We start from the raw sequence: 25,128 nt of genomic DNA on the forward strand, positions 1-25,128 counted from the left end.
GCTACGAAGTAATCTGGGTACATGTCGAGGAGGTAGCGTAAGAGTTTCGAATAGCACGAGAGAGGGATAGAGTCCGCTTCTAAGTCCTCCTCGTCATCCGAAGAGATAGGCGACAGAGACGGTTCTTGATTCGACTCGTTCTTCTTCGAACACTGTTTGTTTTCTTTCATCTAGTTCATCAGCTCTTGCAACTGTTGACGTAAAGGAACTAGATTCTCGTCTTCTTGAGTTGAAGTCGAAGCAACTGGGGCTGTGGACTTCGACACAATCGCCACCGGGGGTCTCGCGCCAGTCGAATTATCTGTCGCATGCGAAGTCGAAGGTAAAGATTCGACAGCTTGATGAGTCGAAGATCTCGACGAACTCAGAATCGGTCACTCCACAATCGAGTCGAAGGCGGCTGTCGCTGTCGTAAGAATACGAGGCGAAGTCCTTGTAGCTACGCTACACAACGGGCGAGAGATATCTACTTCTCTGTTCCTCTTCACAGGGGGTGGAGAGAAAACCTCTTCAGTCGACCGTCTCTTCAACGGACATGAGACTGAAGAATCATGCCACTTACGATGTCTAACCGGCGACGAATCACTCGACTCTGTTGATAAGTGGTTTCCGAACGACACACCTTTCCAATGGTATTTAGTCGAATCCTGCTGTCGCACCACAAGATTGACGGAGGAAGCGACTGTCTGCGGGCAAACCCCAACAGTCTCCCTTGGACCTCCGGTATGTCTTCTCCCCGAGGCGGGGAAGCGGGACAGGGACCTTCGTCTAGGAGAACTATCGGAACAAACAGCCATCCCCTTAGATTGCACTGCACTGACACTTTTCACTTCACTAGAAGTCTTTTCTATGAAAGACTTTACAGATAAACCTAACTGCATGACCGTATTAGCTAATACATCAAATTTCTTTTCAAATTTAGACTCGAGGCTGGCATGGTGTCAGGAGAAACTCCACGGGAAGTTGGCAAAGGAGTTACAGGAGCAGGAGCAGGAGGACTCAAGATCGGAGACATAAGAGGAGAAGGAGAAGGAATAGGAGCAGGTGCTTCGATAGAAGAGGCAGAAGCAGCTAAACTAGTCTTACTTTCAGCTCTGAGAGCCACCTTCTTCTTCCTATCCTTAATTATCTTCCCCAAGTGAGAAACAAAACCTTTCCACTGTTGTTCACTCTAATCCTTGCATTCATCACAAGTAGATTCTCTAGAGCACTCACAACCCCTACACTTAATGCACTTAGTGTGCGAATCATAAATTAATTTAACTAACCTAGTTTTACACCCTCCGGCGCAAAACCTAACTACTGAAGGACTAGAGTTCGACATGATGGTAAGACCACAAAATTGCAGAAAAGAAATTCAGCTTCAATCCTACAAACACGGAGTTGAATACTTCACCGATATTGGAGAGATAATACTTCCCAACAAATGAAGAAAAAAAAGTCTACACCGACCACCGATGTTCACCAGAAGCCGGCAGAGAACGAATTGATGTTACCTGGACAGTTGTACCTGTAGCTCCCTCGAGTGGAAGGAGATGATGTGACCTACATCAGCGATGGCGGCGCCACCGCAGAAGTTTTGAATCTATTGTCTGCCATTCGTAGGGAACCTACAGCTATATAATTGTTCGGTAAGACACTGCAATAAAAAGTAGTGACTAATCTTGTTTCAAAAAGGAAACCCAAAAAATATGTTCCACAACCTCCATGAACTACAGACATTTAGAATGATTTGAGAGAAAACCTTTATCTCCCTTCTGTAACTGATAGAGACCCTCTTGCATCCTCCTGGAGTGAAACTTGGGAGGGTTCCAGCTCCTTAGCCTTTTTCTTCATGAAAAATGAGACTGATAGGTGTTATGTCTCACTCATCCCCTAGACAAAACAATACAATTTTAATTTTCCTTGAATTCTCCTGGTATTAATTCGTAACACAAAGAGGAAATGTTTGAGACCTAGACAAACCACAACTAGAATAATTTCTTTAGTGAAATGGCATTCTGCAGCCTTCCTGAACTAGCTAACAATAAAAACACTGAAACTGTAGCGAAGACTTCTAGCTAGCGTAAGCCTTCCACAAACTTGAAAAAGCCTGTCCATCACGTCCTGATGGAGAGACCACTCCATGCCCAGGACTTGGTTCCGACGACTGCTTGTCAGCCACCACATTCCTCTTGCCTGGATGTACCTGGCGGAGAGCTCCACCGAGTTGTTGATCGCCCACTGGTGCAACTCACATGAATATGTACGTGTGAGGGAGAGACACAGCCGTGTAGAGAAGTTGACGAAGCACTCTTTTCACTCGCAACTCTTCCGTGGTCATGAACATGTACATGTAAGGGGGAGACACAGCAGTGCAGAGAAGTTGGCAATGCCTCCTCTACTCTCACTTGCAGATGATGACGCCACAAAGTCCGTAATTCTCCGTTTGACTCGAGGGTGAGGAGGAGACGAAGACGAAGAAGCAGACGGAGATGGGGGGAGGGGGCTCCCTCCCTCTACGATGTCTCTTGCTAGAAAGGGGTGGGGAAGAATCACTTCTTACCAGAGAGAGCGCAGAATACCTCTCTTGAAAAAGTCTACCCTCTCGAACATAGCTTGAAACAACATCTCGGTTGGCTCAGCAAGAGGTAGACATGATGTCACAACAAATGAAGGAAGAGACGCCACCGCACCTGACGTCATAGGCTGAGAGGATGCTGGGATTGATGTCACATCTCAAATGGCAGTGCTGGTCGATGGCGGAGCAATAAAAGGTGATACAGCAAATGTCGACATTGATACAGGCGTCCCGCTAGGAGGCAGCACACCAAGAGCCAAAGTAATGTAGGCCTGGAGGTGGGGGGGACTGCCAATGGGGAGGCCGGGGGTACGAACCGCCAAGATATGCGAAAGAAGGCCATCCAAGGAGGGGGGGAATCCTGCAGGCCTAGAGACGCCCAATAGCCGCCACCTTGTTGGATTCAGAATCTGAAATAAATGGACATTAGATCCCATGGTAGAGGCTACATTAAACAATCTCATCCTGTGTGACTCATGATACTTCCAACAATGAATCGATGGAAGAAAAGGAAGGAGACAGTAGTACAACCGAAACAGGGGGAATGCTTCTGGAAGAGGGGGATGTTGAAATGTCCAAACGATGAGGCTAAAAACCCTCGCAAAAAGGAAAAAGTAGAAACTCTATGATGCTCCCTCTTCTTGTAAAGTACCCCTCCACTGCGACTTAGGCCAGGAACGACAATCCAAGCAAGGATTAGTAATGGTACAAATATTAAGAGCAGCACCTACTGCATGTCGTATGGGGATCTGTAATGGTTGCAGCCAAAAACCTGGAGCACGGAAAACCCCTTATGCCTGGGCACATGCATTGAGGAGGCCTTGAAAAATCGGAGGATTCCATAATAGGAACAAATCACACAGAAATACACTGAAAAGAAATCACGGGCAAACAAAGCAACCGCCTTCGGAGGAGAGCTAAAGCGACGCTCTCCAAGGCGGTCAAAGAAAGACTTGTCACGCCACGAGGTTCTATGCCTAGTTGGTGACCAGTTTCCACCTCGTATCAGCACAAGTTGCCAGATGACACAGATCGTTTGCTTAACAATCTTTGATTGTTTTGAACTAGTTTCCGGCTGGCGCAAGAAGATTATCCTATTGTTAAGAATGAGGGTTTGTTAGCTATGAAAAATACAAATTAATAAAAAATTTGTCATTTCTATTGTATGAGCATACTGTAATATATCATTTGTTCATAAACGAAACAATCCTTCAGTCTTAACATTAGGATAATACTAGCGCCAAGCTGGGAACCGGTAGAATTAAAATTAAAGTTGTGAGATCCAGGGACTATTGGCATCTATACCAGGTCACAGGGTATGTAGTACCCAGAATGCCTTCGGCATCCCATGACCAGCCAGTTACTTTCCTACCACCTTTAAGATAGGACGTGATTACTTTCTATGTTTTAAAGCCGGTTTTAGTTTGTCCGATTTTACTCATTTTCACTTTTCAATTTTTCTTTCTCTGGGTGTTCTAAGTGTGGGTGTGATCTGATAGGTGTGTGTACTTTGTGAGATGGAGAATTTTGCTTCACCAACAGGAATGCCCTGGAGTGAGTGGGTTTCCTTGTTCAAGATTTTTAACTTCGGTGTCTACAGATTCTCATCCAACGTGTAGTAGGTGCAGAGAAAACATATGTACTATTACTAATCCTTGTTTAGTTTGTCGTGGTTGGTCGGTGGAACAGTGGAGGAAGTTTTATGAGAAAGGCCAGTACAAGAGAAAGAAAACGACACCTTCTTTGGATGACCAAGCGTCGTCGGCTTCTTTTGTATTGGCAATACACCAGACTGCTCCATATGTTTCGTCTCCTGCTTTTGATTTTTCCCATACTCCTTCAGTTTCTTCTAGCGATTAGCTATCGGAAACTCCAGGAGGGGTTTTGGGTAATTTTATGCATTATAACACTCCATTATTCCTGGCAGGAAGGAGGGGAGCATTGCCATCTTTGTTCCAGGTGTCGGCTCCCAATGCGCAGAGAATGGAAGGTACATGGGCAGTGTTAGGCCTACCAGGCGTACCAACCTTGGAGGGGTTGCTGTCTCATTATATGGTGTCGCGATTCCAGCAGGGCCCGACAGCGCTGAATGTTCCTCATCCCCCCTAGCCTGCACTTTATGGGAGCTAATGCCATGGCAACGTCAACAACTTCAATGTTTCCGGCAATGCAGAACGTTGGAGGTAGTTTTGCTGCACACGCAGGGCTGCCAACAGCAGCCGCTCAGTCTCTCCCTACAAGATTGGTGACATCACAACCGACGTCACACACTGACATGGCAGACGCGATGACGTCACAGCCTACTGCTTCTCAATCTACTTCGTTGCCTCCTGAGCCAAATACACTTTCTGACTCGTTGGTACACAATCATGAAGAAATTTTTACATTCTCTGGATATAGTTAACTGATCTACCATAACTCCTTATGAAATTTTGAAAGGTCTTTTCTTAAAGTGAAATTACCCAAAATAAAAATCACCAACATTAACATTTTCAAGTGATTCAAAACTATCGTCATCCTATTTATACACATATTGAGGGGCTTACCTTTGTTGAACACAAGTTTGCAAACCTAGGGTTCACAAAGAACCAGCCTCCCATATTACGATGTTCTTCTTGAGACCAGACAAAGCCTGAAAGTATTTGCGAATTAATACCTTGCTAACAATTTATACAATGTATACCAATGAATTTTAAGGAACCTTTAAATAAAAAAATTACATATGGATTATCATGCACATTGAATGATAATAACTGCATTTTTATAAATCAAAGTCACGTTAAGAAAAAAAGCTTACATTATTTGATATTTACACAATATGAACAGATCCAACTAACATTATGGACATTTAGAACTGCAAAATAATCCTAGCACTTAATAACTTATAAAATGTTGGGTTTGCAAAGTTGTGCAGATTCAAAGGTACCTAAGAAGCTTTGACAATTTGTAACCTTTAGATGCCTTTCAAGCACAATAACAGTATTATCCAGAGATCAGTCCCCACCCTGTGATATGAGGTGCTGATAAATGCAGTACGTACATGACATTCTCAAGTCCTATGGTCTGTTTGGCATATCAACCTTGAGAAAAATGCATGTGTTAATGTATAATTCTTGCCATAAGAGGTGCCATACAGTCATTTATGGTCCATTACAGGGATTTGAATGTTTTCCAGCCGAATTCGTTCAAACATCATTGCGTGAAATAAGGATCATCAAATAATGCACACAGATAGTCCTCTTGTGCTGTTATTAAAGTGTTGGAGAAAGTTGCATTCCAATCTCGGTGAGAAAATGCCTACACTGCTGTTAGTGTATTTAAGGCCAGCAGAGGCTGGTTTGAAAAATTCAGAAAACAAATGGGCTTACATAATGTGCCTACTTCAGGGATGAAGGACATATTTGTAAAGTGGAATTAAAAAAATTTTGTTGAGAATTATCATCCCAAAAAAGAAGTAATCCGTGACTCCAACATGTTTAATGACAGTGCCATGTTTAACTTTACGCAAATTTCAAAGAAACGGCAGAAACAAATGTGTCTGGACAGTTTTGTTGTGCGACAGGGGGACAGTAACTCAACCTGGTTCTAGTGCCACTTCCAAAGAATGACCTCACCTCTTCTCCGTCTGTCATGCACTAACAAGTGTTTTCCGTAAAAGTATGAGTGATGTTAAATGTTCATTTATTCATATCATTAGCCATTTATATTTATTTCTCATTGTTTTATATATGTAAAACTGTCTTTATTCCCTATAAAATGTATTTTTTTAAAATATTTTTGTGGAGTCTGGAATGCATTAATTGTATTTACATTATTCCTTATGGGAATTATGGTTTCTGTTTTCAGATTTCGTGGGAGGTTCTGGAAAGGATTATATACGAAAACCGAGGTTCAACTATATGTAAAAATGTAAAAGGAAATAGCAAATGGCAAATAAATAGTACCTGCTAGGAATGTGATTGTTTTACAAAGCTAAATTTGACTGATTCAATTAAACATCAATCAAAGCAAGCAAACAAAACAAAGAAACAAGAAACTTGTGATAAAACCTTGAACATTTATGAATAAATAATTCACTTACTTTTAGCTTTTTTGTACTTGGCCAGCTCGCTGTTTATTTCATTTGTTGGAAATGGGCAGAGAGATTCTAATCTAATAATAGCAGTATCCTTGATACCTTTGGCCTCTCTTTCTGCTGCTAGTGTATAGTAATGCTTCCCACTCACAAAAACAACTTTCCTCACATTATCAGGGTTCACTTCTCTGTCACCTGTTGAGGTAAACAATTATATGAAGACTTTAAACACTGTATGATACTCTTTACTAATATGCATCGCAATTACAGTATACTATAGCAGGTTCACTTCAGGTAGATTCTTGGCTAAGCCCTATGCCTGCGAGACGTTTGTTTGGCGGCCACTCATTGGCTGGGAGCTGCCTACCTCCCAGTACCAGCCAATCAGCAGCCGCCAAACAAATATCTTGTAAGCACAGGGCCCATCCAAGAATCTACCTTAAGCAAACCAGTTATAGTACCTTGAATTCCGAAATGGGGCATTAGTCTAAATTGCTTACACAACTATAGAAAATGTTATTGTTATAATACAATTAAGTTTGTTCATACTTACCTGGCAGATATATATATAGCTGTATTTTCTGACGTCCGACAGAATTTCAAAACTCGCGGCACACGTAGTGGGCGGCGGCCAGGTGGTTAGTACCCCATTCCCGCCGCTGGGAGGCGGATATCAGGAACCATTCCCATTTTCTCGATTCATATTTTATTCATGACCCTTGTCTCCTGAGGGGAGGAGGGTGGGCACTCTAATTATATATATCTGCCAGGTAAGTATGAACAAACTTAATTGTATTATAACAATAACATTTTGTTCATGAAACTTACCTGTCAGATATATATATATCTGCATCCCACCTTTGGATGGTGGGAAGAGACAGAATAGGATTTTTTAGAAAACCTAAATTAAGTAAATGATGTACTTCTTGGTTCCTTACCTGTTAGCAAAGTAGACTCTGTGATTACTGTCACTTAAGCCTGCTTCTGCTTTTATCAGAGTTGCCAGCCAGGTGTAGACCTGTAGTGCTGGTGCACTCTGGATGCTCTGTCAACGGGGACGTGACCTCAACGTGACAAGACCATCGAGCCAAACATATGGGAGTAACACAGCAACCGACCACCACCTGACCAACTAACCAAAAAACCCCTGACAGTTAAACTAAAGAATGGGAGATTTCCACAGAAGATCTCACCATCAACCAAAAACACAACACCTAAACTAAGCTAAGGGATAGGGAGAGAGCTACCTTCAGCCCCCAAAACTGTGTCTGCCGAAATGTATGGCCCCAAAGAACTACAGTTCTCGTAAATCGTTCTCACATCCCGGAGGTAATGTGAGGCGAATACGGAATTGCTCCTCCAAAAGGTGCTATCAAGGATATCTTTGATAGACATATTCCTTTGGAAGGCAAGAGAAGTAGCTACGGCTCTGACTTCGTGAGCTTTCACTTTAAAGAGGCTCAAATCAGTCTTCTGGCAAAAAGAAAGCCACAGCATTCTTCGACAACGGCAAATCTGGTCTTTTCACCGAGCACCAGAGATTACCTGAGGGACCTCTTATCTCTTTAGTTCTATGAACATAGAACTTGAGAGCCCTGACAGGGCACAGGGCTCTCTCTGGTTCTTGACCCACGAGACCCGACATACCTTTGATCTCAAAGCTCTTGGGCCAAGGATTAGACGGGTTCTCATTTTTAGCCAAGAAAGTTGGGCTCAACGAGCAGACAGCGTTGTCCCCCTTGAAGCCCACTAGGCTACTGAACGCTTGGATTTCACTAACTCTCTTCGCCGTCGCCAGAGAAGTTAGGAAAAACGCTTTCTTCGTCAAGTTCCGTAGAGAAGCTTCGTGGAGAGGCTCAAAGGGACTTAACATTAGATGTTTAAGAACCACATCGAGATTCCATGAGGGTGGTCCTTGCCTGTGGAATCTCGAGGTTTCAAACGACCTTTAAGAGATCGAGATCCTTGTTGTCAGAGAGGTCCAGTCCCTCTGTGTCGAAAAACGGCCGACAACATACTCCTATAACCCTTAATTGTAGGGACTGCCAATTTCTGCACATTTCTTAAGTAAAGCAAGAAATCTGCTATCTGGTTCACAGAGGTCGTGGAAGAGGAAATTCCTTCCTTTTTGCACCATGCCCTGAAGGAGGCCCACTTTGATTGGTAGACAGCTCGTGAAGAGGCTCTTCTAGCATTAGCGATTGCTCTTGCAGCTGCTTTCGAAAAGCCTCTCGCTCTGACCAACTTTTCGATAGTTTGAACGCAGTCAGAGCCAGAGCGGAGAGGTTTGGTGATACCTTTTGAAGTGAGGCTGTTTGAGTAGATCTCTCCTCCAGGGCAACGTTCTTGGGAAGTCCACAAGGAAAGTCATGACCTCTGTGAACCATTCTCTTGCCGGCCACATCGGGGCAATCAGAGTCAACCTTGTCCCTTCTGAAGCTGCGAACTTCCTCATGACTTCCCCCATGATCTTGAATGGGGGAAAGGCGTAAAGATCTAGGTCTGTCCAGCTCCAAGAGCAACGCATCCACCGCAATTGCTCCTGGATCAGGACCGGGTAGCAATACAGAGGAAGCCTCTTCGTCCTCGACGTAGCGAACAGGTCGACTAGAGGACGTCCCCACAGTCTCCATAGTTGCTGACAGACTTCCTGGTGCAAGGTCCACTCTGTTGGCAGAATTTGATTTCGACGACTGAGAAGGTCCGCCCTGACGTTCTGTACCTGCCACGAATCTCGTCAGGATCTTGATCTGCCTTACGTCTGCCGATAGCAGAACTTCCCTTGCTAGGAGAAAAAGGGATCGGGAGTGAGTTCCTCCCGATTCTTCAGATATGCAAGGGCTGTGGTGCTGTCCGAGTTGACTTGAATGACCTTGCCTGACACTTTGCCTCGAAGAACTGCAGCGACAGGAAGATCGCTGCCAGCTCCTTCACATTGATGTGCCAGACTACCTGTTCCCCTCTCCAGGAGCCTGACACTTCCTCCCCTCCTAGTGTTGCTCCCCAACCGGAAATGGAAGCGTCTGAGAACAACACTAGGTCGGGGCTCAGAAGATTTAGGATAAGCCCTCTTGCAACTTCTGAGGGTCGAGCCACCATCTTAAGTGGTCTTTTACTGGTTTTGAGATCCTTAGGATCGCATTCAGGTCCTCCTTGGCTTTCCATTCTTCCGCTAGGAAAAATTGAAGAGGCCTGAGGTGCAGTCTTCCCAAGGAGACAAACTTTCCAGCAAGGAAATGGTGCCCAGCAGACTCATCCATTCCCTCGCCGAGCAAGCCTCTCTCCCTAGGAAGGCTGAGACTTTCTCTAAGACCTAGCTGCTGACGTTCCTGGGATGGAAACGTCCCGAAAAGCCACTGAATCCATCTGAATCCCCAGATACACGATGGACTGTGTCGGGGTCAGATGTGACTTTTCGGAGTTGACTAAAAGGCCCAGGGACTTGCTAGGGCTAACGTTGATTGAAGGTCCTCCAGACATTTTCTTCTCGCGACGCTTTGATAGCCAATCGTCGAGGTATAGAGATATCCTGATCCATGAAGAATGCAGCCACCTCGCTACATTCCTCATTATTACTGTAAAAACCATCGGGGCCGAGCTGAGACCGAAACAAAGGGCTCTGAATTGCCAAACCTGTTGCCTAAGACAAATCTCAGGTACTTCCTTGAAAGAGGGTGGACGGGGACGTGAAAGTACGCGTCCTGCAGGTCTAGATGGACACCATCCAGTCGCCAGGTCTCAAGGCTCCTAGCACTGACTGAGGCGTCTCCATCTTGAACTTGTTTTTCTCCACAAAAAGATTGAGCCTGCTCACATCCAGGACCTGGGCGCCCAACCCGACGACTGCTTCGGCACCAGGAAAATCCTGTTGTAGAAGCCCGGTGACCCCAGGTCCACGACTTGCTCCACCGCTCTTTTTTTGACCATCTGGTCTAAAAGATCGAAAAGGATGCTTTTCTTCTCTCCCTGATAAGACGGAGAGAGGTCTCTGGGAGTTGATGTTAGAGGAGGAGGATGTAAAAAGGGGATCTTGTACCTTGCTCTACGATCTTGAGAGTCCAAGGGTCCGCCCCTCTCTGCCTCCATGCCTCCGCAAAGAACTTCAGTCTGGCCCCGACTGGCGTCTGAAGGACAAGATCTTCATTTGGTTGTTTTCGGCTTAAATGAAGCTCTTCCTCTTGAAAAAACCTCTCCTCGAGGAGCCTGCTCTCGAGGGGGGTGCCCTCCGCGAAAGGGTTGACTTTCTTCAGGGGTGGTCTCACGAACGAAGATGAGAAGGAACTGCTCGGCGCCTTGAAGACTGTGCCAAGAGGTCCTGGGTCGCCTTCTCCTGCAAACTAGTCGCAAGATCTTTCACCATAGCCTGGGGGAAGAGATGGTCCGAAAGAGGCGAAAAGAGCAATTCCGCTTTCTGAGCGGGAGAAACCGACTTTGCGGTAAAATTACAAAGAAGAGCTCTTTTCTTCAGGAAAGCTGTTCCAAAATTGAAGGAAACCCCCAGCTCTTCCGGAAACCATCCCTGACGGCCTTGTCCATACATGACAACACGCTGGACAGCTCCCCCTTCAGACTGAGAGAATCAGGGCTTCTAGACTGGAAAAGAGGTCAAAACTCCCAGACTGAGAGAATCAGGGCTTCTCTAGACTGAAGGTCCAAAACTCACAAGCACCAGTCTAAGAAACCTTGAATTGATACAACAAAAAAAAACGTGCGCAGCAGTCCTTTCAAGTGGTGGTCCGTCTCCGCAGGAGTGCAGGACACCTTTGCAGATGATAAGAGGGACCTCCTCTAGGCGTCTACTAAGCTGGAGAAGTCCCCAAGAGCGGACGAAGGAACCTTCACCCCCACGTCCTCCTTGGTTTCATACCAAATGCCTCCTTTCCCGGAGAGTCTAGAGGGAGGCAAGGGCGGAAAGTGGTCTTGCCCTGGTCCTTCCTTCGCCCTTCCTCCCTCTAGACTCTCCGGGAAAGGAGGCATTTGGTATGAAACCAAGGAGGACGTGGGGGTGAAGGTTCCTTCGTCCGCTCTTGGGGACTTCTTCAGCTTAGTAGACCCCTAGAGGAGGTCCCTCTTATCATCTGCAAACGACTGCCAGGATCGGTGTGGAGCCCCCGTAACCCTCTTGCGGCGTTTTTGCGACATACCCACTCCCTGAGTCCTGGGAGTCCGATAGAGGTCTAGGCCTAGAGGCATTATGGGGCCAATCTGACGGCCCCTCCACAAACACTAGGGGCCACGATCACAAACTTTCACAGGGCCAGTTTCTAAGGCCAACACTTTAGATTCAAGAGCGCGAATAGACTCGAGAATCAGAGAAAGGGCATTACCTTCTCCAGACACAGCAATAGGGCCCGAAGGCAACAACACAGGATTAGGTTGAACAAAATCTACCGGTGTTAGAGGAGGAGAAATATACATTCCTTACCTTTTGTAGAACTGCTCTTGGAGGAAGACCTCCTGACTCTATCACGCTCCAATTTACGCCGATAGGTCTCATACATCTTCCATTTATCATCTGACAAATCCCTGCATTCATTGCACCGATCATCAACCAAACAAACATGCCCCCTGCATTCCATACAAACTGTGTGAGGATCAAGTGAAGGTTTAAGAAGCCTCACCTTACATTCACTCCTCACACACACTCTGAAACTCCCTGCACTTGATCCCGACATCATGTACACAGAAAAGCCAATCCAAAATAAAAAACCAATCCACTATTACGCGTGCCAATCCAACAATCCAGAGTCGATACCAAAAGTCAATCCAGATAATTTTAAGCGAGATAATCCAAAAATCCTAGACGGAGGTACTGCAAACAGTTGTTTCCAGCACCGGCGACAGAAAAAATATGAATAGAAAATGGGAATGGTTCCTGATATCCGCCTCCCAGCGGCGGGAATGGGTACTACCACCTGGCCGCCCACTACGTGTGCCGCGAGTTTTGAAATTCTGTCGGACGTCAGAAAATACAGCTATATATATATCTGACAGGTAAGTTTCATGAACAAATAATATTTTAATACCATAAATAAAATGAAGTAGCTCATATAGTACCACTATTACCAAGGGTACAGTGGAACTCTTATGTCAATTGGTTAAATTGAATGTAAATGTATGTTCTTACTTTTACTGTACTGAACTAAAACAAGGAAAATTTTACTTTGACAGAGGAAACTTTTTCAGCAGTGATGTTCAGTGTTGATGTTGCCAAGAACCATGGCAACAAAATTCATTAGGTCATACAAAATACTAATAAAAATTTACTGTTAATGTTCCTCTCAAATTATACCATTATTATAAATGATTCTTACAACCATGCAACATTCATAAAACACAAGGTATTACTGTACCAATCACAGGCAAAAAATGTGTTCCTGGAGCCATATCTTCTAAACTGGAAGTAGCTGCGGGTAAACGGAGAATTACCTTTGGACCAGCGATAATAATAGGTTTCCTGTAGTTTCTCACCATCTGCAAAACAGTTCTTGGAATAAATGATGCACCATGAAGAAACAATAGACGTAAACAAGAAACTAAGTATTCAACAATTATTCAAAATCATTCAGATTGATTCCACTACTACATACTATACAAGCACTTTTACAAGTACCAAGAGTCACTTCATTAACCCTCTTACGCCGATTGGACTTATTAAACGTCGAGTCAAAATGTCTCCCATATGCCGATTAGACGTATTATATGTCGACTCAAAAAAATTTTTTTTTTTAATTCGCGGAAAAATACTTATAGGCCTACCAGCCGAAAACTTTTGAATCACGCGGCTCAGGGGATGCTGGGAGTTCACGGATCGAGGTGTTGATTTGTTTACAAGCGCGACCCAAGCGCGCATGCGCGAAATCCTTCCTTCTCGCTTCAGCCAGCATCATCGGCGCATCATCCGACAGCAATCTTTTGGCGCAATCGTGTTTGACTGAACTTGTGTGAGACTTTGAACATTTGTGTTGCTACAGGACGTTCGTAGAGATGTCTCAACGTTGTATGGAACGCGAAAGGCGCGTTTTACCCGTCAGAAGGGATCGTGTTAGGAGAGTTTTGGACTTGGATGCTGAGGAAGGACCAAGCACCCAACCTGACCTCGCTCCTCAAAGCCGTTCTGTGCGACCCCGTGTGGATGAAAGTGCTTTTAGAGTGTCTCATGTGCCTTTAGTAACCCCTAGGAAGCATCGGGCCGTCCTTAGGGGCATTCGTAGGAATTTGGGACGGCTCCAACCAAGGGACATTGACGAATATTTATCGGAGCTCGATCGAGAGTATGTGGCAAGTCCTCATTTTGATGGCGGTTGGTCATCTAGTGATGAGGACATAACTCCCGATGATAGTGATGACGACGAATATTTGCCCCCAATGTCTGTTCGAGGCTCACATCCCGAAAGTGAATTAGAATTCAGTAGTTTTATAGCATATGAGGAGGAATCTGAGGAGGGGGAGGATGAGGATATGGGGTCTAGTTTTGTTGCCGATGACGATACAGAAAGCGAAGGCTTGAGTGAGGGAGATGAGCCAGTGGGGGGTGTGTGTGTGTGTGTGTGTGTGTGTGTGTGTGTGTGTGTGTGTGTGTGTGTGTGTGTGTTCATGTGCAAAATCGTGCCCGCAGTCGTGTGCGTACCACGCCAGCCAAGGTGAAGGTCGGTCGTCCGAGACCGACGATGGGTGGACAGAGGACCCCACACCACCTAACACATTCATTCACGGCAAATCCTGGGCTCACCATACCTGTTCCCCTGACTCCTCTGGGTTTCGTTCGGCTTTTCCTTACGCGGGAATTGCTGGAGTACCTGGTAGCAGAGACGGCGGACTAAGCCAGGTACTGCCGTGATGAACTGCGCACGACATTATCGTATCGCTGGGGAGGCTGCAACCTCACTGACATGGCACATTTTATGGGGCTCCACGTTTTTTTGGATTGATGCCTGCTGCCGACGTCAGGCAATATTGGAGGGGTAATTTTTTCTTAGGTACGCCCAATGTGCCCAGCGTTATGCCCCGTGATACTTTCCTGGCATTGGACAGATATTTCAACGCCCTCAACCAAAGGGCCATACCCCGGAATAACTCTGATCGCCTCATTTTAGTGCGCGTGCGCCCAGTGTTGGAATATATTCGTGAACGTTGTAAAACTCTCGTGATTCCTGGAAAGAACCTTTCTTTGGATGAGGGGATGATGCCTTACAAAGGACGTCTAAGCATCAAAGTGTATAACCCCAAGAAGCCGAAGAAATATGGAGTGAAATTTGTTTTTATTACCGAGGCCAACACTGGCTACGTTGTGGACTTCTTAGTTTATTACGGGGTCTTCTCCACAATGCGTGAAACTGTTTTCAGGCTTGTAGATCATTTCTGTAACCAGGGATACCACCTGTTTATGGATAATTATTATAACTCGGTATCCCTGGCCCAGGAACTGTATGAAGCAGGTGTTCACATCAGTGGTACCCTTCGGTTGGTGCGTGGGGCCCCAAATGTCCTAAAGAGGTTCGCTAGCCATCCGCAACATCTGGCAAGAGGAGAGACACAGTGGCGGCGGAAGGGAGCTGTCTTCGTCATCTGGTGGAAGGGTGTCCGACTCGTCCCCATGATTACGACGAGCCATGAACCTGTCCAAGAGGAGATCGTACAGCGGAAGAAGACACGTTGACAGGGCCAAGTTGTGTATGAGCAGTTTCGTGTAGAGCGCCCTACCGTCATTGGGCACTACAATAGGCACATGGGAGGAGTTGATCTCTTTGATCAACTCATCCAGTATTATCCCTTTGCCAGGAGAACCAGGAGATGGACCAAGAAGCTCCTCAAATACATTCTGCAGTTGGCCCTCCAAAATGCCTACATACTCTACTGTGGGTACTATGGTCCCGATCTACGGAGGATGACCCACTTACAGTTCCTCGAGGCAGCCGGGGATGCCCTCATCAACTTTGAGCCGAAGAGTGGCCTTCCACGTCTGCCCCCCTGCCCCGAGCTGTAGATCTGCCCGTAGAGGAAAGGGCAGACTTTAGGAGGGCCTACTTCGGTCATCCTGCTGCCGACGCCCCTGCTGCCAACGCCCCTGCTGCTGACGCCCCTGCTGCCGACGCCCTTGATGCCGACGCCCCTGCTGCCGTCGCCCTTGCTGACGCCCCTGCCCGCACCCCTTCTCGTCAGGTAGTGGACCCTCCGTGTCGGCTGATGCCAGGGGATCACACTCTGGAGCTCCTAGAAGGGCGCAGGCAGAAACTGTGCCGGGTGTGCCATATGAATGGCAGAAGGAGAGACACCCGGTTCTTCTGTCGCACCTGCAGGATAGCTCTATGCAGGTTCAGGGAGTGTGACCGCAAATACCACAGTGCGGTCTTCTATTGGAGTGCGACTCAGCGGCGGTCAGGGGAGGGCACACGGGACCGCTCCCTATCCCAGCGGCCGTAAGGGCGCGCGTCTCCCTCCTCCACCTGTACCTCGTCATGTCGAGAGGGAAAAAATGCAACTCTTCAATGGAGGAGGGAGAAAACAAGAATAGAACGAAGAGTCAGGATTACGAGTGAGTATTCTGCATTTGTTTTATATTTATTTTTTATATTTATTTTTTAATTTATTATTTCAAGTTTTTACATCTCCGTATCTATGCACGAATACGATATTTCATTGTATGCAAGAAGAAAAGTGTCACCTTCATTCCTTTTATTTATGTATTCGTACCAGAATCGGAAAATGTAATAAATAAAAGACATACATACATACATACATACATACATATACATACATACCATACATACATACATACTACATACATACATACATACATACATACATATATATATATATATATACATATATATATTATATATATATATATATATATATATATCATATAATTAATATATATATATATATATATAATATATATATATATATGATATATATATATATATATATATATAAATTATATTATAAATTTTTGTTTTTATGTTGGTATTTTTGGGTAAGCAAAATACATAACAGTCTAGTAATCTTCAGTCCTTTCCCTTCATTTTGAAACAAATTCGAAGTCTCATTCGAAGTCTCTAGAACAATATTTCGATTTATGGTGAATTTTTGAAAAAAAACAATTTTCCTTCCCTCCGCGCGCCGATTCGCAGCTGAAAATCTCCGAAATGCGTACGTCGCATTATGCTAATATTTGCTCCTTTTCATATTAGCCATTTTTATAGAGCTTTATATATCAAAATGTGCGCAAATTCATGAAGAATACAACAAAAAATAATTGAAGGTTGTAGCTTTTAACATTTTTGAAATATTTGCATACAAATCACGATAATTGGGGAAAAAACTACGTACGGTCAACTTTGACGCAACAGAAATGGTCAAAAAACGTAATTGTAAGCTAAAACTCTTATGGCCTAGTAATATTCAGTCATTTATATTCATTTTGAAACAAATTCAAAGTCTCTAGAACAATATTTCGATTTATGGTGAATTTTTGAAAAAAATATTTTCCTTCCCTTCGCTCGCCGCTTCGCGGCCGAAAATCTCCGAAATGCATACGTCCCATTATCCTAATATGGGCTCCTTTTCATATTAGCCGTTTTATAGAGTTTCATATATCAAAATGTGAGCAAATTCATGAAGAATACAACAAAAAATAATTAAAGGTTGTAGCTTTTCTCATTTCAGAAATATTTGCATATAAATCACGATAATTGGGAAACAACTACGTATGGTTAACTTTGATGCAACCGAAATGGTCAAAAAACGTAATTGTAAGCTAAAACTCTTACGGTCTAGTAATATTCAGTCATTTATCTTCATTTTGAAACAAATTTGAAGTCTCTAGAACAATATTTCGATTTATGGTGAATTTTTTTTTAAAATATTTTCCTTCCCTCAGCGTGCCGCTTCGCAGCCAAAATCTCCGAAATGCGTATGTCGCATTATCCTAATATTTGCTCCTTTTCATATTAGCCATTTTATAGAGTTTCATATATCAAAATGTGCGCAAATCCATGAAGAATACAACAAAAAATAATTGAAGGTTGTAGCTTTTATCATTTTCAAAATATTTGCATACAAATCACGATAATTGGGGAAAAAACTACGTACAGTCAACTTTGACGCAACCGAAATGGTCGAAAAACGTAATGCTAAGCTAAAACTCTTATGACCTAGTAATATTCAGTCATTCATCTTTATTTTGAAACAAATTCGAATTCTCCAGAACAATATTTCAATTTATGGTGAATTTTTGAAAAAAATATTTTCCTTCCCTCCGCGCGCAGATTCGCGGCCGCAAGTCTCCGAAATGCTTACGTCGCATTATCCTAATACTTGCTCCTTTTCATATTAGCCATTTTATAGAGTTTCATATATCAAAATGTGCGCAAATTCATGAAGAATACAACAAAAAATAATTGAAGGTTGTAGCTTTCCTCATTTCCGAAATATTTGCATATAAAAAATACATATATAAAAATTTTGACATTCGGTCAACTTTAACTCGTCCGAAATGGTCGAAATCTGCAATTCTAATCTAACTCTCTTATAGTATCGTAATATTCAATCATTTGTCTTAATTTTGAAACAAACTGCAAGTCTCTAGAACAATATTTAGATTTATGGTGAATTTTTTAAAACATTTTTTTATGTCCGCGCGTTACAAATTCGTGCATCATTTTGTGATAATATTTTTCCAGTGTTGCTTTTATCTTTTTAGAATGTATATATCAAAATGATTGCAATTAGTGTACAATACAACGAAAAAAAAGTAACTCGTCAGCTTTAACAGTTTTTCACATAGCGCGATTTAAATACAATTATGTATGAATTTTTTTTTTGCTACCATATATCGCATTATTTACATATGATATTTTTTTTCATTTCTGATGGTTACAAACTAAACTTCAGGCAATGAAAAAAAAAAGGAGCCACAAATGAACTCTTAATCTTCAAAACTAAGCGCGCTGTGATTTTTTGAAAAAATTATTTTTTCCGCTTCCACGCTCACTCCACACCAACGCCGGCATACGGGAGAGGTTTTGATTTTTAGGGCTTCGGCGTAAGGGGGTTAATGGGAATTTGCTAATTTGCTCTGCTTTGCAAGATATTCTACTGAAAGCAATGTCTGTGAGGTTGTAGAACAAGCATTGCTTGTCAAGTGAAGATCTGCTTGTTCAGAAACTTCATATCTTTTGTGATGTTGGGTTGTTACACTTAAAATTAGTTAATTAACTAGTCAACAACTACTGCCAATCCTGAAAAATGTGGAGGATGAAGTGCATCAGTGGCAAATGGAACTATCTAAAACTATAAAGCCCCTAATTAATGAACTCTCCAGATGGAATGATACCCAGAACCCTGGAGACTTTGAATAGAAAGCACTTATCGAATAGAAAGCACTTATCAAAAAAATAAAACCTTCAATGAAGAAAACTAATGTCAGAATAATCCTAGATAAGAGAAGGAGGTGGTAGAGAAGCTTGAGGCCATTTACACAAAGGTGGAAGAAAAGTGTAGCTGTGTATTAGGGTTAAGTTTAAAGGAGTAGAAACAAAGTCAGATGAGACAACAGAAAATTATGAATGGCAGAGTGGGAGGGAAATAATAATAATAAAATGGAGTAAACAAACTAACCCCAAAATAAAATTGTGGACAGTGTCACAGAAGTGGGAATAAAGAATGAAGGGATAATGAAGAAAAGAGGGTAATATACATTTCAATATACGTATAAAACCCAAAACGAGATGAAAAAGAAAAAGACTGAACGCTGTGGCGTGGGTGCGTGGTCCTTGACCACTTTTCACCCGATATATGCACGCGTTGTCAGATCTCACAAGATTCCTTGCTTTCATCTGCGATTTAACCGGATCCAGCTGGACACTAGAAACTATCCTATTGTTAAGACCAAAGGTTTGTTCGTGTATGAACAACAAGAATTTAAGGAAGGTTACAAGATTCGGTAACAGAAGTCTTATGGTAAAAATTTAAAAGAGTATCAAATTCATAACAATGCCAAGAGCAACAGACTTTCATTAAAACCTGCGAAATAAAGGGGGCACCTGGCCTTTTATTTGGCAATGAGACACAGATACCTCACCAGAATAAGGTTGCTGAAGACATCCAGAAAAAGGCAAATAATGTATTATTGTCAAATTTTAGTACCATTAAATAGCGTTAACATTGCATGAAAATTCTAGCTCAAGCAATGGAAAATTTGTACATTAACTAACGAGTAATGTCTAATTTTTCTTAGGTCAGTAAGTTACTGAATACTGTTCCACACCTCTGCTAAGGATATCAGCTACAGTATTTAATTTTGTATGACAAGTGCACTCTAATATTAGAGACCATATAACCTTCAGCAACTTAGTAAATAGCCTTTGTTGTAAACAAGACCATATAACCTTCAGCAACATATTAATGGCCTTTCTTGTAAACGGATACAAATTACCATATTTGCTAGCATAAAGGAGGAACTACTATTTTAAGACATTTCTTACTTTTTTGGTGATAACTTTTAACCCCCGCATATCTTTTGGTAGCAAACTGTATCCTTCAGACTTAGGCAAGTTTAAGCCTAACTACCATTGACTATCCCCATCTCAGTGGTTGCGAGTTCGATTCTCGGCCATTCCATTGAGGAGTGAGAGATGCGTATTTCTGGTGATAGAAGTTCACTCTTGACGTGGTTCGGAAGTCACGTAAAGCCATTGGTTCCGTTGCTGAATAACCACTGGTTTCATGCAACGTAAAAACACCATACAAACAAACAAACAAACCACTGACTACCAAAACATAAAAGCACAATGCAAGTGATACTGTACATTTGCATTGGGGCTGCATGTACTGTCTGCTATATACGCATGCATTTTTATATGTATACCTATTTTGAGTCCTGTCTCATTTGCACATACGTACTTTAAACTACAAACTTTTATTTATACCTTTCACTGTAAACTTTTGTGTAGTATATTTGTGGATTCCAAAGTATGCCTATTCAACTAAATTATACAGCTGTTGAGCTTTTTTTTATTGTTAATACGTATTTAAACTCATAATTCAAGTATTGTAAAATTCTTATTTAATACTAAGTACATAGCATAATCTTTGTTATTAGCATTTACTTCCTTTATTCACAGACCTTATACAGTGAGCCATCTGGACCACCAGAATTCATGATTATGGATTTAATCACTGATATGAGATCTCCAAAATTATCACATTTAGGTAGTTAAGTAGTTAAATCACGTAATTCTCATAGGGCTGGTCTGCAATGTTTGAATTTACTGCTAAAATCTAAATTGATGTAGGTGAGCATTGTAGCCACTGTTACAGCACTTTTTATGTTCCATGCAAATCTGCTTCTAAGTAGATTCAACTCCTCTCTCCAGCAAGGGAATTGAGGAGTGGTGACAAAACCATTTCTTGTGGCTAACATGGTTTGTTGCCTGAACAGATATAGTTCTTTTTTACTTCTATGTCTGCAATGAATTTCGACATGTTTTGTTGTATTTAAACCCAGTGGATTGAGTGTCAAGATATCAATATATCTAACATCTCAAAGGCTTAGGTTATCTTCTGTAGAATTCTCACTTCTAAGAAGAATGATCTGGTGTGCTGAACCTCCAGTCGGTTCAGATTCTCATACCTCCCTCCAACTGTGAATCTATCTTATTGTTAAGACCGAAGGTTTGTTCCACATATGAACAGATGACAAATTCTTTAATAATTTTTCATAGCTAACAAAGCTGAGGTCTTAAATTTGACTGCCCACCTCTAACCACCCCTCTTATGTTTCATCCTGGGTTGGATGAAAGACTGATGCATCACTGGATTCAAGTGCAGTCTCTGGACTCGCTTCCAACTCAACAACGCATCGAATGCCAGATTCCGTGCATTTACAATCTTTGAGGTTTATAACCGGTTTCCAGCTGGTTCCAGAAAATGTATCTTATTGTTACGAACTCTTAAGTTTGTTTGCTATGAAAAATACAAATTAATTAAAAAATTGTCATTTAATTTTTAAAAATTGTAGTTTTCAACCGCCAGCCCACTTTAAAAGAGCAGACTTACGATAGGTACAAATGGCCATTATTTCTCTGTGAAACACAAACACGAAGCTAACAAATACAACATATTTTAAATAGAGTATTCTTATTAATACTCAGAAGATGAACCCTTTCAAATAGAACAAGCCCACAGGGCCATTAAGTTGAAATTCAAGCTTAAACTGGTAAATTAACAAATTAATAAATCAATAAATAAAAATATAAGTATAAATTATTAAAATACAAGAATTGTATTTGGGTAGTAATGCATTGCATCTCCACTTGAACTCCTGAAATTCCAATTGCGTAACTTAAGTGTTAACATTCAATACTAGGGTAGCAAAGAGATTACATTATTAAAGAAATAGTAGAGGAAAAGTAAATGGTAGCTGATAAAACGAGATCTCTTGTCAAGTGGAAGTGCAAAGGACAGGAACAAAAAGTAGTTGATGTAAAGTATTTATGACAATGATCTGGCCATTTATGAAGGAAAGCAATTCCTTAAAAGAAAGCTATCAATATAAAACGTATTACCTATACTACGTATGGTGTTATCCCATTAATAGTCTTTATGCATTATAGAAATGGATTGTTAATTGGCACAGGCATGGATAAATATGTCTAAAAGAACACTGGTACAAAAGACCTACAAAAAACAAAGGGGATTATGTTCTTTGGCATAGCAAGAAATGACAAAACTACAATAGCGCAACATCCTTCAGAAACAGCCCATTTACTATCAAAGTGATATAGTACTAATTTCTTCATATATGTATGAATTGCATAGATAATACATTCTAAAACTCTTTTCTCAACAATACTTTTCTTAATCCTGCAACCCTAATATATAATACGCAAAAAACATGCAAGCTATATCTTTGCAATTTTCAAATCCACTTTATGATGTCAAGAATTAATGTTAAACATATAAAATTATGAAAACTGCAATGAATAATGTTTTACCTGTCTCCTCAGAAGGTGAAAGTACTGTGCAGGCGTTGTAGGGTTTACAATGACCCAGTTTACATCCTCTCCATCCGGAGTAGTTTCACTAGAATCACAATTTTGCAAAAAGCGTTCAATGTGGCATGATGAATGTTCAGGACCAGCACCATCATAGCCATGAGGTAGAACCATTGTAAGGCCACTCTGCAACAGCCATTTCCCTTCAAAAACAATAAGATGAACAATATTAATCACCGAGTAGCTTCATGCATATAGTCATACTATTAATCCTCCACATCTGTAAATTCTCATTTTTATAAAACAAAACTATTATTTTTTCATACACATCCATCGCTCATTTATAGCTCACGTTAACCCTCTTACGCCGGAGCAGTAAAAAAAAATTTGTCTCCCGTGTGCCGGAGGTGTTTCAGAGTGAGCGCGGAAGCGGAAAAAAATATTTTTTTCAAAAAATCACAGTGCGCTTAGTTTTCAAGATTAAGAGTTCATTTTTGGCTCCTTTTTTTTGTCATTGCCTGAAGTTTAGTATGCAACCATCAGAAATGAAAAAAATTATCATTATCATATATAAATAATGCGATATATGATAGCGCAAAAACGAAATTTCATATATAATTGTATTCAAATCGCGCTGTGCGCAAAACGGTTAAAGGTAACAAGTTACTTTTTTTTCGTTGTAATGTACACTAAATTGCAATCATTTTGGTATATAACACATTGTAAAACGATCAAAGCAATACAGAGAAAATATTATCACAAAATAATGCATGAATTCGTAACGCGAGGACGTAAACAAATATTTTTTTCAAAAATTCACCATAAATCTAAATAATTGTCCTAGAGACTTCCAATTACTTTCAAAATTAAAACAAATGATTGAATATTACTATACTGTAAGAGTATTAGCTTACAATTGCAGATTTCGACCATATCTGACGAGTTAAAGTTGACCGAATGTCAAATTTTTTTATATATATATGTTTATATGCAATTATTTCAGAAATAAGAAAAGCTACAACCTTCAAATATTTTTCGTTTTATTCTACATGAAATTGCGCACATTTTCATATATAAAACTCTATGAAATGGAGCAAATATTCCGAGAATGGTACGTACGTATTTCGGAGATTTGTGGCGGAGAATCCGCGCGCGGAGGGAAGGAAAGATTTTTTTTTAAATTCACCATAAATCTAAATATTTTGCTAGAGACTTCGAATTTGTTTCAAGATGAAGATAAAATTGATGCTGATATTACTCAGACTGTAAGAGTTTTTTTAGCTTACAATTTGCGTTTTTCGACCATTTTCAGGTAGAGTCAAAGTTGAACCGAAAGTTGGTTTTTTTTTTTCTATTTAAATCGTGGATTTATAATGGCAAATATTTCAAAAATGAGAAAATCTACCAACCTTCAATTATTTTTTGTTGTATTCTACATGGAATTGCACACATTTTTCATATAAACTTTATGTAAACCAGCTAATTTAAAATGGTGCAAACATTACCACAATCGCACGTATGATTTTTTCGGAAGAGTTACCGCGCGAACGTAAAGAAAATGTTATTTTGTTCATAATCACCATAAATCGAAATATTGTGCTAGAGACTTCAATTTGTTGCAAAATGAAGGTAAATGCTTGAATATTACTAGAATACAAGCGTTTTAGCTTACAATTGCGTTTTTCGACCATTTCGGTAGAGTCAAAGTTGACCGAAGGTTGAAATTTTGGCAATTATCGTTATTTATATGAAAATATCTCAAAACTGATAAAAGCTACAACCATGGGTTGTTTTTAGTTGTATTGTGCATGAAATTGCGCACATTTCCATATATAAAACTTTATATAACGGCTAATTTTAAAATGGTGCAAACATTACCACAATCGCATGTATGATTTTTTTCGGAAGAGTTACCGCGCGGACGTAAGGAAAAATTTTTTTCATAAATTCACCATAAATCGAAATATTGTGCTAGAGACTTCCAATTAGTTGCAAAATTTAGGTAAATGATTGAATATTACTAGAATATAAGCGTTTTAGCTTACAATTGCGTTTTTCGACCATTTCGGTAGAGTCAAAGTTGACCGAAGGTTGAAATTTTGGCAATTATCGTTATTTATATGAAAATATCTCAAAACTGATAAAAGCTACAATCATGAGTATTTTATTGTTGTATTCTACATAAAAATGCGCACATTTTCATATATAATAACTTCATGTAACGGCTAATTTACAATGGTACAAAAATTATGTCAGTGACGAAATAATTTCCGAGATGTGTCACAGATACTTTTTAGTGCGGCAAGAAAGAAATTCGCGCTTGCACGCCTGCGTATCGATTGTAAACAAAACAACACCTTGATCCGTGAACTCCCAGCATCCCTCAAGGCGCGTGATTCAAGAGTTTTCGGCTGGTTGGCCTAAAAGTATTTTTCCGCGAATTTTTAAAAAAACTTTTGTATGTCGACGTAAAATACGTCCAGTCGGCACCCGAG

General features: G+C 41.3%; 1 protein-coding gene across 1 annotated transcript in view; it reads right to left on the reverse strand.

Moving 5' to 3' along the window:
- Window positions 1-25,128, reverse strand: part of LOC135216365 (2-oxoadipate dehydrogenase complex component E1-like) — a 146,440-nt gene that overhangs the window by 22,041 nt on the left and 99,271 nt on the right. The window contains exons 14-17 of the mRNA XM_064251617.1: window positions 22,634-22,836; window positions 12,989-13,109; window positions 6,642-6,830; window positions 5,107-5,192 (exon numbers count right to left, since the gene is read on the reverse strand). Coding sequence (XP_064107687.1) covers window positions 5,107-5,192; window positions 6,642-6,830; window positions 12,989-13,109; window positions 22,634-22,836 — 599 coding nt within the window. The remainder of the gene's footprint in view (window positions 1-5,106; window positions 5,193-6,641; window positions 6,831-12,988; window positions 13,110-22,633; window positions 22,837-25,128) is intronic.

Source organism: Macrobrachium nipponense, chromosome 6 (genome assembly GCF_015104395.2).
Source record: "Macrobrachium nipponense isolate FS-2020 chromosome 6, ASM1510439v2, whole genome shotgun sequence".
In the NCBI taxonomy this organism is placed as follows: Eukaryota; Metazoa; Arthropoda; class Malacostraca; order Decapoda; family Palaemonidae; genus Macrobrachium; species Macrobrachium nipponense.